Source organism: Propithecus coquereli, unplaced genomic scaffold (genome assembly GCF_000956105.1).
Source record: "Propithecus coquereli isolate 6110/MARCELLA unplaced genomic scaffold, Pcoq_1.0 Scaffold10, whole genome shotgun sequence".
NCBI lineage: Eukaryota > Metazoa > Chordata > Mammalia > Primates > Indriidae > Propithecus > Propithecus coquereli.
This window is the reverse complement of record NW_012133858.1, coordinates 4,556,078-4,569,839: the sequence shown is the minus strand read 5'-3', so window position 1 is coordinate 4,569,839 and position 13,762 is coordinate 4,556,078. Positions and strand designations below refer to the sequence as shown.

General features: G+C 36.8%; 1 protein-coding gene across 1 annotated transcript in view; it reads right to left on the bottom strand.

The window, feature by feature from the left end:
• SEC22A (SEC22 vesicle trafficking protein homolog A (S. cerevisiae)) overlaps positions 1 to 13,762 on the bottom strand; it is a 60,624-nt gene that overhangs the window by 19,444 nt on the left and 27,418 nt on the right. Inside the window, exon 4 of the mRNA XM_012639607.1 lies at positions 4,837 to 5,006. Coding sequence (XP_012495061.1) covers positions 4,837 to 5,006 — 170 coding nt within the window. The remainder of the gene's footprint in view (positions 1 to 4,836; positions 5,007 to 13,762) is intronic.

The following is a 13,762-nucleotide window of genomic DNA, read 5'->3' as shown; positions in this document are numbered from 1 at the left end:
TGTGTCTAGATGCATTTTTTTTGCATGTGGATGTCTAGGTGTTCCAGTATCATTTGTTGAAATGACTATCCTTTCCATGGAATTGCTTTTGCTCCTTTGTCAAAAATCAGTTGACTATATGTATGTTGGTATAATTCTGGGCTATTTTATTCCATTGATCTATTGGTCTAGTCTTTTACCAATATCATACTGTCTTAATTATTGTAGCTTTATAGTAAGTCTTGAAGTCAGATAATGTGAGTCCTCTAACTCTGTTCTTCTTTTTCAGCATTGTGTTGGCTATCCTGGGTGTGAAATAATAAGAAAGATATAGTTACATGCCACAAAATGATATTCTGGTCAGCAATGGACTGCATAAACCACAGTGGTGCTATAAGATTATAATACCATATTTTTACCGTACCTTTTCTGTGCTTAGATATGTTGAGATACACAAATACTTACCATTGTGTTACAATTGCCTACAGTATTCAGTACAGTAACATGCTATACAGGTTTGTAGCCTCTGAACAATAGGCTATACCATATAACCTAAGTCTGTAGTAGGCTACACCATACAGGTTTGTGTAACACTCTACGAAGTTCAAACAGTAACAAAATCGCCTAATGACACATTTCTCAGAATGTATCCTCATCAATATATGATACACAACTGTACATAAATTCTGCCCCTGGTTCCTGACACAGAGCTCCTAAAACTTTTATAAATAAAGGTGCTAGGAGACTCCTTTGTCCCAATATTTGGTCTCTGATCCCAGTCCTGTCCTGACATAGAGCTTTCTGAGACCTTTGCAATTTCCTGAGTGATAGGAGCATCTGACAAAGAACTCTTAAATACCTTGGAATTGCCTGGGTGACAGGAACACCTTTTCTTCTAATGAGGCAACTTTTGGTGCAATCCTGGATGGGGACTGGTTATCAGAAAGACCAAACCACTAAGGCTTGGAACTTTCAGCCCCACCTCCATCCTCTGGGAGGGGAGGGGAGCTGGAGATTGAGTTAGTAATTGATCATGCCTACATGTCGAAGCCTCCATAAAAAGCCTTAAAAGACAGGGTTCAGAGAGCTTCTGGGTTAGTGAACATATCCAGGTGCCAGGAGGGTGGCAAACCCAACTGTATGAGAACAGTAGCTTCTGTGCTTGGGACCGTTCCAGACCTTCCTCTACGTACCTCTTCATGGCTGTTCACCTTTACGCTTTGTAATATATTAATACTTCATCATAAAGCAGTAAATGTGTTTCCCTGAGTTCTGAGAACCATTCTAGTAAATGACTGAACCCAAGGAGGGGGTTGTGGGAGCCTCCAAATTACAGCCACTTAGTCAGAAGCACAGGTGACAATCAGGGTGCTCCTCAGTCTTGCGGGACTGAGCCCTTAACCTGTGAGGTCTGTGCTAACTCCAGGTAGACAGTGTTAGAACTGACTTGTAGGACACTCAGCTGGTGTTGGGGAATTGGTTGGTGTGGGAAAACTCCTCACATGTCTGGTATCAAAAATGAAGTTCTGGAAGTATTGAGAACTGTCAGTCAGAGTACAGAAGTTTGTTTTTCCCTATACACTGGGTGTTTTGCTTTTCCATATAAACTTTAGAATAATTTTGTCAATATCCACAAAATAACTTGCTGGAATTCCAGTTGGGATTATGTTGAATCTACAGACCAAGTTGGATAGAACTGACACCTAAACAATATTGAGTCTTCTACCTATGAACATGGAATATTTCTCCATTTATTTAGATCTTCTTTCCTTTATCAGAGTTTTATAATTTCCCTCATACAGCTCTTATTAGATATTTTGTAATATTTATATATATTTTGTTAGATTTATTCTAAACTATCCTTTTCTGGTGCCAATATAAATGGTATTGTGTTTTTAATTTCAAATTTTAATTATTCCTTATAAGCATATAGGAAAGCAATTGACTTTTGTATATTAACCTCATATATTCTGCAACTTTGCCGTAATTACTTGTAATTCCAGGAGTTTTGTCAATTCTTGGGATATTCCACATAGACAATCATGTCATCTGTGAACAAAGACAGTTTTATCTCTTCCTTCTCAAACCATATATCTTTTATTTCCTTTTCTTGTCTTATTGCATTAACTAGAACTTTCAGTAAGATGCTGAATAGGAGTAAGAGGGGGCATCCTAGCTTGTTCCTGATCTTAGGGGGACAGCATCTAGTTTCTCCTCATTAAGGATGATGTTAGCTGTAGGGTTTTTCCTCTTTATCAAATTGAGGTAGTTCCCCTCTATTCCTAGTTTGCCATAAGTTTTTTTCTTTTTTAATCATGAATGGGGGTTGAATTTTGTCAAATACTTTTTCTGCATCTACTGGTATGATCATGTGATTTTTCTTTTTCTTCCTTAGTTGATGTGATAAATTGATTTTTTTTTTTTTTTTTGAGATAGGGTTTTGCTGTTGCCCAGGATAGAGTGCAGTGACGTGGTCACAGCTCACTGCAACCTCACACTCCTGAGCTCAAGCGATCTTCCTGCCTCATGCTCCCAAGTAGCTGGGACTACAGGTGCACGCCGCTGCGCTGGCGAATTTTCTATTTTTTGTAGAGACGGGGTCTCACTCTTGCTCAGGCTGGTCTTGAACTCCTGACCTTAAGTGATTCTCCTGCCTCAGCCTCCCAGAGTGCTAGGATTACAGGCGTGAGCTACCATGCCTGGCCCCATTAATTGATTCTAATGTCGAACTAGCATTGCATACTTGTGATAAATTCCACTTGGTTGTGGTGTTTAATTCTTTTTATACATTGCTTGATATGATTTGCTAATGTTTTTTGAGGATTTTACATCTATGTTCATGAGAGATAATGGTCTGTAAAGTTCTTTTTAAAATGTAAAGAGGCTGAGAAATCTCAGCGCTATCAGTCAGTTACATATAAGTGGTAATTAGTTAATCAGATTATTGTTCTTCTGAAACCTAAAATTATATCAACTTCAATATGACAAAGACATTACTAATCAGAGGAAGAACATGGAACAATTAGGAAACAAGATAGGGTTTAGCCACTTGTAGCATCTCAAAAGCATGAAAAACTGTAGTTTATACTACTTTCCTTAGTTTTTGTTTTGAATCAGAGGAAAGAGAAGGAAAGAATCAGCCTAAGAGGAGGAGGGATAGGATATCTGAGTGCCTGATAGAAATTATTGTTCCCTTTAACAGGTTTTGTGACATATAATAGCTTGTCTGAATTTTAACTTAAAGGTGGTCTAATCCCAGGTTCCACAACTTATGTACTGTCTTATAAGTCAGGGATGGCAAGGCTCTATGATGTTAAAGATTGTCTCTACCTAGGCCTGCTGCACCAACAAAAATCAACTATTCATACACAGATACTGCTGTGCTTTCTACTACATCAAGTACAAAAAAAAAAGAGAAAAAAAAAGAATATCTTGTTTATCAGCTGTTTGCAGTCAGGAGTCTCCAAATTGCCTTTGTTTCTTCTCTTTGTCAGGTTGTCTAAATTGCTTAAAATTGAACTCTTTCTGCTGGAATAAATCTGACCTTGCTGGGAGACGGAGGATAGGAAGGCAGAGGGATGATAGCCACTGTCTTGTGTCTGAAAGGGGAGAGGAGCTTTACCTGTAGGCAGACAGTATTTGGAAGAGGAATTGGGAAGTCATGAGAAGCCCCATCCATCTCCTCTAGGGACAGCTCTGCTGCTGGAACTTGTGATGTTGCGTGCTGTTGGCATTATGTGGCTGAATACATGCAGAGGGTATGCAGAAAGATACCCTCTGAGTGTTCCCCAAACTAACAGCAATTTTAAAACAGAATATCAAGTGCATTGACTGGGTTTTTACAAATGATATTCTGAGCTTAATGCTGACAAAAAAACTAGGACTGATTCTTGATGTAAAAGTGTCAAGAATTCTTCAGAGAGAGTGAGTAGAAACAAGGGAAAGGAAAGCTGTGCAGTCTCAAATGTGTAAAACTTCAAGAAAGGAAATTTTGAAACATTTACAAAAGGCATAAGAGAAAAAACTAGTGTCTGTTTATATTATCTATATCTATATTTTTTTAAGACAGGGTCTCACTCTGTCACCCAGGTTGGAGTGCAGTGACATGGTCATATCTCACTGCGGCCTTGCACTCCTAGTCTGAAGCTATTCTCCTATCTCAGACTCCCAAAGTGCTGGGATTACAACTGTGAGCCACCATGTCAAGCCAAAATTGGTATATTATGATAGCTATAGTTTCTAGAAGAAATTACACTGGAAAATGAAATAGTTGGCAATATCTGGAGAAATTAGCAATTTCCCAGGTAGCTCAAGTTTTAAAAGGCCACAAAAGAAAAGAAAAGAAAAGAAAAAGGGCAGATAACTGAGTAGGAATAGGCAGAAGTGGGACAAAACACTGCCCACGTGTGCCCTCTTCACTCTTCCATTGTTTCCATCTGCTCACATCCTTTCTAGGCCAGCTCAACCCTCCTCCACAAAACCTTCTTCTCCAATCCTAACTCACACTGACCTCTCCTCTTCCCGATTCTGTGTAATTGGCAATTATTCATGGACTTCTTTGCCTCCCCAGTTCAACGTTAAGTTGTGAGACTACAGGGCCCATATTTGGTGTCCCCAGAATGCCTATAAACACTGCTTCCTAAAGAGTGGATGATAAATAAACATGGGCTTATGGATTCAAAGAAGCTAACCAGAAATCAGTGGTTTTAGAAGAATGGAGACTAGGGTAGCTGTAAAAAACACCAATTTTGAGCATGCATTATAAGTAGTACTAAAACCCAATCCAATCCAAATCAATTATGTAACCAGTAGAGTGAACAGGCACAGTCACCTGAAGTTACAAAAATAGCACAGTACCTGCAGGAGACTTTCTATGGCATGAAAACCTCGAATTAAATTCAGAGCTCCACATAAAAGACTAAGGATAAATGCCACAATTCCTGACAGAGTTGCTGGTTCCAGTCGCTGGTGAGCTGGAAAATAAAAGAAATAGTTAGAAATGAGCACCAACATCTTACATAGCTGAACTTATGTAAAACAAAAATTCACTTCTCAATTATCTTCATAAAATTAAACAATATATCCTCATAATTAAATAACTTTTAAAATGTAAAATATTTGATAACATAAAAGCTTCATTCTCCTGAACTCAAACTAAATTAACTTCTTTTTCTCTACATTTTTAACAAAGACACACAACTTGCATTTGGGATAGACAGTGCTAAGGAGTGCTCACAACTGGCAGTAAATCATTTAGAAAAAACCTTACTGCCTAAATATGTCTACTATGTGCAAGTAGGTGCAAATATTTGCAAAGGTGACTTTGCTTGGAAATTCATTGCATACATAATTCCTACTTTTTCTGAAAATGCTTAGAAAACATTTTTAAGGACAAACACAGCTTTCTTTTAAGCAAAACTCTCCCTTATTTGGGTTCCAGGGCTATAAATACTACTGGATATATGTGAAAGCTCATATATAATCAACAGTCTGAACTCCGCAACAGAATGGAGTGTTATAGCTATGAAATTCCTGGTCCTCTGAATAACACTTGATGATAAAAGTTATAAAACACCAGCTGAAGACGTGACTATTTTATCTTTACAAATACATTCCCAGATCTTTCAGGGCTTCAGCAGCATAAGACATTCAGTTATACAAAAGCTTCCCTTCATCATCTTGCGCTTAATAGAATTACAATGGAGTCTAAATGAAAACACAAAACTAAATACATAATCATCTAGACCTCAAAAGGGAGACAGAGGGAAAGAGGACAACAGAGTCACATTTAGATTATTTTATTAAAAGCACTGAAGTGTAAAAGCCCCAACAATGAAGTTAATGAGGTGGAACATTAATATAAGAAAGGGCTTAAATCTGTGCAACTTATATTCAGCCATTATAGCAGAAAACCTTCTCTGAACAGTTTATAAAAAAACAAAACCCAAATATCACAAAAAGTATTTGTTCTGCAAGTTCAGCAAAAAATGCTAATATGGGATAATATTTTCTTAAATTTCTTTGGTGCCCAAGTCTGCCTGGTCTCTCAATCAATTTCCTTAAGATTTTAATATGAAAATAGAAAATTAAATGTCTTTATTGGTATTGCTACCAAGTTTTATATCAGTAGAGAAAAAAATTTCACAATTTTAAAATCTATCCAGTTGGTCTATTGATTGATTAGTCATGTTTTATAGCCTCCTTGCTCTCTCCTCAGCAGTAAGGGAGAACTGGCCTCTAAAAAAAGAAATCCTTAATATGGGCCTCAAGAATAAAACCACCTGGCAACTGATTATACAAATCACATTGCTAAAGTATACAAAACAGGCTTACCTTACCAAAAAACCCCAAATAATATTCTGCATTATAACTAAAAAGCCTTATCTTTTTACAGCCAAGTAAGGTGTAGCCATTCTTCAATGGAAAAATATTACCATTTTAATATGTTGATGAACATCTATTTAAGAAATGAATAATAAACTTATATAAATTAAATATCTGTTAAGTTTCTAACATTTGCCTCTTGGCCTTAGAGCACTCTCCTTATAATGATAGTATACCACTTATAAATTAATTATTCCAAAATTATCAAAATATAATAAAGCCATAAAAGCAAATGATAAGCCTCCTTTAACAAGAACAAGGTATGCACTGAGCTGAAGGACAGGCTGGCCCTGTGCCAAATCACTGTGGGAAAGAAATTCTAAAGTAGAGATGCTCCATTTCTACCTCCTTCCCAGGACCTACGGCTTGCACTTTGAGAATGGTTATCAAGAGAAAACTCCATCTGCACACAACACAAAAGGGTGATGCTCCTTAAGGATAATTTCACTTTAACAAACTGAAATAGATATTTAACCACATTTTAATGTATTATGTTATATATATACTATTTTTTACTTCAGTAAAACAGATTTTAGACCCACTGTTATCCAAAAATGCTTACTGCACGCTTCAATTTGGCAACATGCTAGGTACTAGGTGTGCAGTATGTTTGGAACAATAACAAAATGAGAATGGGGGCATTACTAGCAGCTTTGTTTGGCTCAAAGAGATGTTTGTGCAGTGTAGGGGGAAATAAGGTCAGAAAGGGAGGCTGAAGCAAATTAACAGACAGTCTAAAATTCTAGGCTAGGAATTATGGGAAATGAGACAATGAGGAACCACTGCAGAGCAGGAGACTGATAGGATTAAGTCTATGCTTAAAGGATATTAATCTATTAATGGATTGCAAAGAGATCAAAAGTAGGGAGAGAGAAATAATATTTTCTGAGTGCCTTCTCACTAGACACACACTGTCCCATTTATCCTTCAAAATGAGGTACTTCATGAAGTAGGATTGACTAACTTCTCGGTGTGTGAACTTTCTCATCTGTAAATTGAGGTTAAATAATTTGCTAAGTCAAACAGCTAGTAAGGGCCATCTTCACAATTAGCACTTGGGTCTGCCTAACTGCAAAACCCATGCTCTTTCTATAATTCTACAATAGGGAGTTCATGAGAGAGTCACTGCAAAAATGGACTGAAATCAGGGAATTAGGACAGTCACAGAAGAAAGAGGTGAGAGATACTATGGAGGTTAAAACTATTAGATTTGGCAACTAATTAGATGTGGGAAACATAAGAGAAAAAAATCAAAAAAAAAGTTTCAGTTTTACATCTGGGTGATTAGAAAGATGAGGCTAGCAACAGACCTACAGGAAGAAACTCAGGTCTGATCAAGAATGTGGATATTTTAAATATATCAAATTTGAGGTGACGGTGAGGCATGTTTTAACAAGCAACTGAAGAAAAGAATAGCAGTAGAGCTGGAGAAACAGGTCTGCATCTGAAGGGAAGGGTTTAAATGAGATTACAAAGGAAAGAAGCAGGCCAAGGACAAACCCTTAATAAACACTACCATTAAGGGAAGGAAGACGAGTCAGGGAAGACAGACATTGGAGAACAAAGAGTAAAGAGCCACAGAAACCTAGAAAGGGGAGACCATCAAGAAGAAAGACATGGCTAACAGTACCTACACACAGGCCAAAGAAAATATAAACTTAAAAACAAAACAAAAAAAATAGAGTATCAGATTTATTGACCAGGAGATAACTGATAATTCTTTTCTAAGATATTTTCAGAAAAGTGGCTTATGGCAAATTTCAAACTACAAGAGGTTGAATAACTGGTGATGGTAAGAAGTAGAAGCATAAATGACTACTACTATAGTTAAAGGAGAGAAAAACAGGATGAAAGCTTAACAGCAGAGATAAATGGATTGAGAAAATAATTCTTTTTCCCTCACAAAGTGAGAGGGAGCAAGACTTGAATACATTTATACTGGTGGAATGAAATAATTCAGTGAGGATAAAATAGAAGAGTCAAGAAAAAGGAAAAATAACTGATGAATTAGTGTCCCAGAACAGTCATTATGAGCATTCTAAAAGATGGTACTATTCCAAACCTCAAGCTTCATAACACCACAGTGCTTGTCCCCCAGCCAAAGGCAAAGTTCAGAAGGTACAGTCATTGAACGATGCCCAAAATGTCTGGAGGAACAGGCTGCAGGACATAGAGAAATATCAGGTCAGTTCCATCTAAATGAGCATAATTTATTACTAAAGTATGACTGAATGAGTCTAACACTCTGGCACAAAAACACACTATTCTTTTCACCAGTGATGCCTTTATCATCACCACCTGTAGAAAGCATGCATGTCCTTCAGGGCCCCAAGACCACAAAGTTGTACTTCCTTCTTACCTCTTTTGGAGCATGTATCACATTCTACCTTGTATTTTACTTATTGGATTTTATTTCCTTTTCCCATCTTGAGAGCAGTTAATGTGTTTACAATCTTTATAAAATGCCCCACAATATTTAGCATAATACCTTAGAGGAAAAAAAGCAACACCTGTTGGACTGTGAGGTATGCATGCGCACGCTTGTGTGTGTGAGAAAGAGAGAGATTGGTAAATCTATTTGGCTTATAGACACCACTCAAACAAAGTAGTGTTTTTAGGCAACTGATAGATTGTCTAGAAAATGACAAAATAGGAGGAAAAAAAATACAAGTGTCAGAGAAACTGAGAGAATTGTGTTAAATTTAGGGTTTTGTGAATTTTTTTAACAAAATAAAAGCAGGACATAAAATTAAAAAGACTAACAGCATTAAATGTTGATGAGGATGTGTAGTAATCAAAATGCTCATATATTGCTAGTGGGAAGGTAAAACAGTACAACTACTTCAGAAAACTGGCAGTTTTTAAAGAGTTAAACATGCAACCTTTGACCTAGCAATTCACCTCCTAATATTTACTCGAGGGAAATGAAAGCATATGTCGACAAAGATAAACATTCACAGTAGTTTTATTTACAATAACAAAACTTGAAAAAAAGCTTATGTCCATCAGCAAGGGAATGAATAAACAAATTGTGGTATGTTTATACCATGGAATATTGCTCAGCAATAAAAAGGAACAAACCGCCGAGACATGCAACAAGCATGTATGACATGCTAAGCAAAAGAAGCTGAACATAAGAATCACATAATATAGTCTTCTTTATATAAAGTTTTAGAACACAAAAAACTAAACTGAAAAAAATCAAAACCATAGTTGTCTCGAGGGAGGTAGAGATTGATTTGGAAGGGACACAACGGAACATTTTGGGAGGAGATGGAAATGTTCTATACTGTATAGGGGTGTGTATTAATCATCTCTTTTTATTCTGTATTTTTGATGCTTTGACATCTTGAGGACTTGCTGACCCTGGAGGAACTGCCTCTCTCAGGGTTAACTAATTCCTAGAGATAGCAAACAACTTGTCTGAACACACCTTTCACATGTATTCCAACCAATCCAGACCTCACACTCCTAACCACCTCCTCTATTGGGCTCTCACACTCAGTGCCATTATTTTCTTGCCCTGATTACCCCAGGGCCAGGCATCAGACAACTAGAGACAGTCTCTGTGCCCCAGAGCCCACTGAAAATTATTCAAACAAGCCAATCCTAAAACTTCCTAATCCTGCCACGCCCATTCCTTACCACTGAAACCACAATAAAAGTTCTCACCCACATCTTCCTCCTGCTCCCTCTGCCTCCTTACCCACACTGGTACTTCCTCCTGTGCTCCCTTCCTTAGGGATCAGTGACTATAACAAACTATCTTTTCAATGGCAGTCATTTCCTCCTCACCGTACCTGAATAATAATGAAACATGTATTTTAAAACAGGGCATGTATAGCAAAGATTTGTGCACTTCAATATATGTAAATTTCCCTTAAAAAAGAAAAGTGTAGAAATAAATTATGGAGTAGATGAGTGGGGAGTAGACAGAGGTACAGATGAAACAAGAATGGCAAAATGATAGTTGTTATAGCTGGGTGATTGAGGGTTAATTATGTTATTCTGTTTATTTTGTATATATTTGAAATTTTCAATAATAGAAAGTTTAAAAAAAAACAAAAAATAAAAGCAGAACATAATGTTAATATATTGACCCAAGACGGACATCTGTAGACTTCAGAAAATAATAAGTATGGCAAAGTAAAAACATTCATGCCCAACTGTGGGGAAAGGAAAACATCCAAAAATTAAAAATATTAAAAAATAAGATATTATGACAGAGAAAAAAAGTAAATAATTTTATTTAGAAATTTCAAAACAGAAAAACATATTTTAACTTGAGGACTACAGAAAACATTATATAGGCTTGACCTGAATTAAAAGCAAGTTTAAAGTTAATATTGAAATAAGTTTCAGTTGGGAATTACTTTAAAAACTTCTCTTTCTTAAAACACTAACAGATATCAGATTCACCCCATTTTTCAAGTGTCTGGTGTTTGGTGATCCAGGATATGACTGTAGTTTACAGGTTAGAGTGGGGACTTACAGAAGTCAGGTAATATGTAGAGTTTCTAACAAAGTCCAACTCCTGGTAAGTCAAGTTGGACCTCTCACTCCTAATTAAAATTATATTCCTGAATCCTGAGTATATATATTAATGGACAGATGTCCTTCATAATATCAACTGCCAGACCCACAGAATTAGAACTATTAGATAAGGAAGAGCCAATGGAAGTTCTGGAGCTCCCTCAACCCAAACAGCATCAAAATACTAATCCCTAAGATAGCTGCAGAGATCAGTGCCACCATCCAAGGCTTAAAAGATGCATGGGTAGTGATTCCTATTATATTCCCATTTAACTCTTGTTTAAGGTCTCCAAAATGGGTGTGGTGTGTCTTAGAGGATGACAGATTATTGTAGGTTCCAACTGTACGTGCTTTTCCAGATGCAATTTCCTTATGGAACAAATCAGTTGATTCCCTGACATATAGGTACTAATCTGGTAACTTTTTTTTTCTCTATCCTAATAAGTAGAAAAAATCAGCAGCATTTTACTTTTACCTGATACAGACATCATTATATTTACTATATTGTCACTAGGTTATATTAACTCTGTGCCAGAGATTAGTCTACAGCAGAGGTTGGCAAACTATGACCCAAAGGCCAAATTCAAATCACCACCTGTTTTTTTGTAAATGAAGTTTTACTGCAACACAGCCTCACCCATTCTTTTATCTAACATCTACAGCTATTTTCAGGTGTTATATCCGCAGACCTGCAAAACCTCAAGACTAAAATGCTTTCTAAGATCAAGATGAGGAACACCACAAGGATATCTACTCTTACAACTTCATTGTTTCAGGATATTTTTGTAAGCATAGAATTCCGTATTTGTAGTTATTTTCTTTCATCGTTTAGAAAACATCATTTCGTTGTCTTCTGGCTTCCATTGTTTCTATGGGTGGGTGTGTGTGTGTGTGTGTGTGTGTGTGCGCATGTGTGTTTGTTTCTGAAGGTCTGTGTTCATGTAGTGTAGTCTCTTAAGGTGCTTAGTTATTTATGACTATTTGCCAAACATTCTATTTTCAAAATCTTGTTGCAGACATAATCTGAAGCTTATGAAACTATCTTCTCCCAAGAAAGATATTTGTTTGCTTCTGTGAGGATCTTTGCAGTATAAGCATAGTGGAATCACCTCATTCCAATTTTAGAGAAAAATATGACTCAAAACTGAGCTACAGTCCCTATAAAAGCCTATCTACTTCAGTTCACCCATATTCCTTGGGTATAGAAATCTAAGGTCCTAATCCAAAGCTGGAGGGGTTGCTTATAAGGTTCACTACTTTGGTAGGCCCTGTTCTCTAATCCTGTCTCCTTAGTCTTAAAAGACTGTCAACTTCTCCCTCCGAATTGGTAAAAGCGTCAAAGGGAAAAGTGAACACTAGGTTCATTTCCCTGGGCCTCCATCCTCCTCTGCATCACGTTAATTCTTAATAACGTTTATTGGATCGCCAAAGAATGCAGGATATTATGTTGGATTAAATTCTATATTAGATTAGACTTATATATTCTATAGAATATATACATTCCATTCATCTCTTCTACATATACTCAGTGGGACTGGTCTGAATTGCCTATTCCATCACTACTGGAACTGAAAGTCTTCAAAGTAATAATCCCCTCATTAGTGATTTTCAAATTTGAAATATCCACATTCAATAAAATTCACCCTTTTCAAGTATACAATTCAGAAGCTTTTAGTGGGCTCACAGAGTTGTGCAATAGTCATAAATATCTAATCCCACCGCATTTTCATCACCCTCAAAGGAAACCCCATACCCATTAGTAGCAGTCACTGCCTATATTCCTCTAACCCTCCAGCTCCTGTCAACCAATAATCTACTTTCTGTCTCCATGAATCTGCCTATTCTGAACACTTCATATAAATGAACTTATAAATACGTGGCCTTTTGTATCTGGCTTCTTTCACTTAGCCTATTTTTAAGATTCATCCATGTCATACCATGGATCAGTACGTCATTCCTTTTTTATTACTTAATATTTCATTACATGGATACACCACATTTTGTTCGCCCATTCATCAGCTGACAGACATTTGAGTTGTTTCCCCCTTTTGGCTGTTCTGAATAACGCTGCCATTCATGAATTATTTTGAATAATGCTACATTCATATACTTATTTTTGTGTGGACACATGCTTTCATTTGTCTGGGGTATATACCTAGGAGTAGAACTGCTGGGTCATATGGTAACTCTGCTTAACTTTTTGAGCAATTTCCAAACAATTTTCCAAAGTGATTGCACAATTTAACATCCCGACTGGCAATGTATGAGGGTTCCAAGTTCTCTATATCCCTGTCAACACGTGCTACTGTTTTTTTATTTTAGCCATTGTAGTAGGTGTGAAGTGGTATCTCCTTATACGTTTGCTTTGCATTTCCCTAATGACTAACGACGTTGAGCATCTTTTCATGTTTAATTAGCCAGTTGTACAACTTCTTTGTAGAAATGCCTATTCCAATCCTTTCCCCCATTTTAGATCTGTCTTTTTTATTATTGAGCTTAAGAATTACGTATATATTCGGATATTAGTCCCTTACCAGATATATGTCTTGCAAATATTTTCTCCCATTCTGTAGGTTGTCTTTTCACTTTCTTCATAGTGTCCTTTAAAGAACAAAGTTTTAAATTTTGAGCCAGGTGCACTGGTGCACGCCTTCGGTCCCACCTACTCAGGAGACTGAGGCGGAGGACAGCATGAGCTCAGGAATTCAAGGGCAGCCTGAGCAACATAGTGAGACCCCATCTCAAAAAAAAAAAGATTTTAATTTTGATGAAGTGTATCTGCTTTTTCTTTTTTTACTGTACTTCTGGTGTCAAATCTAAAAATCTAATATATGAATTACAAAGATTTACATCTATGTTTTTGTCT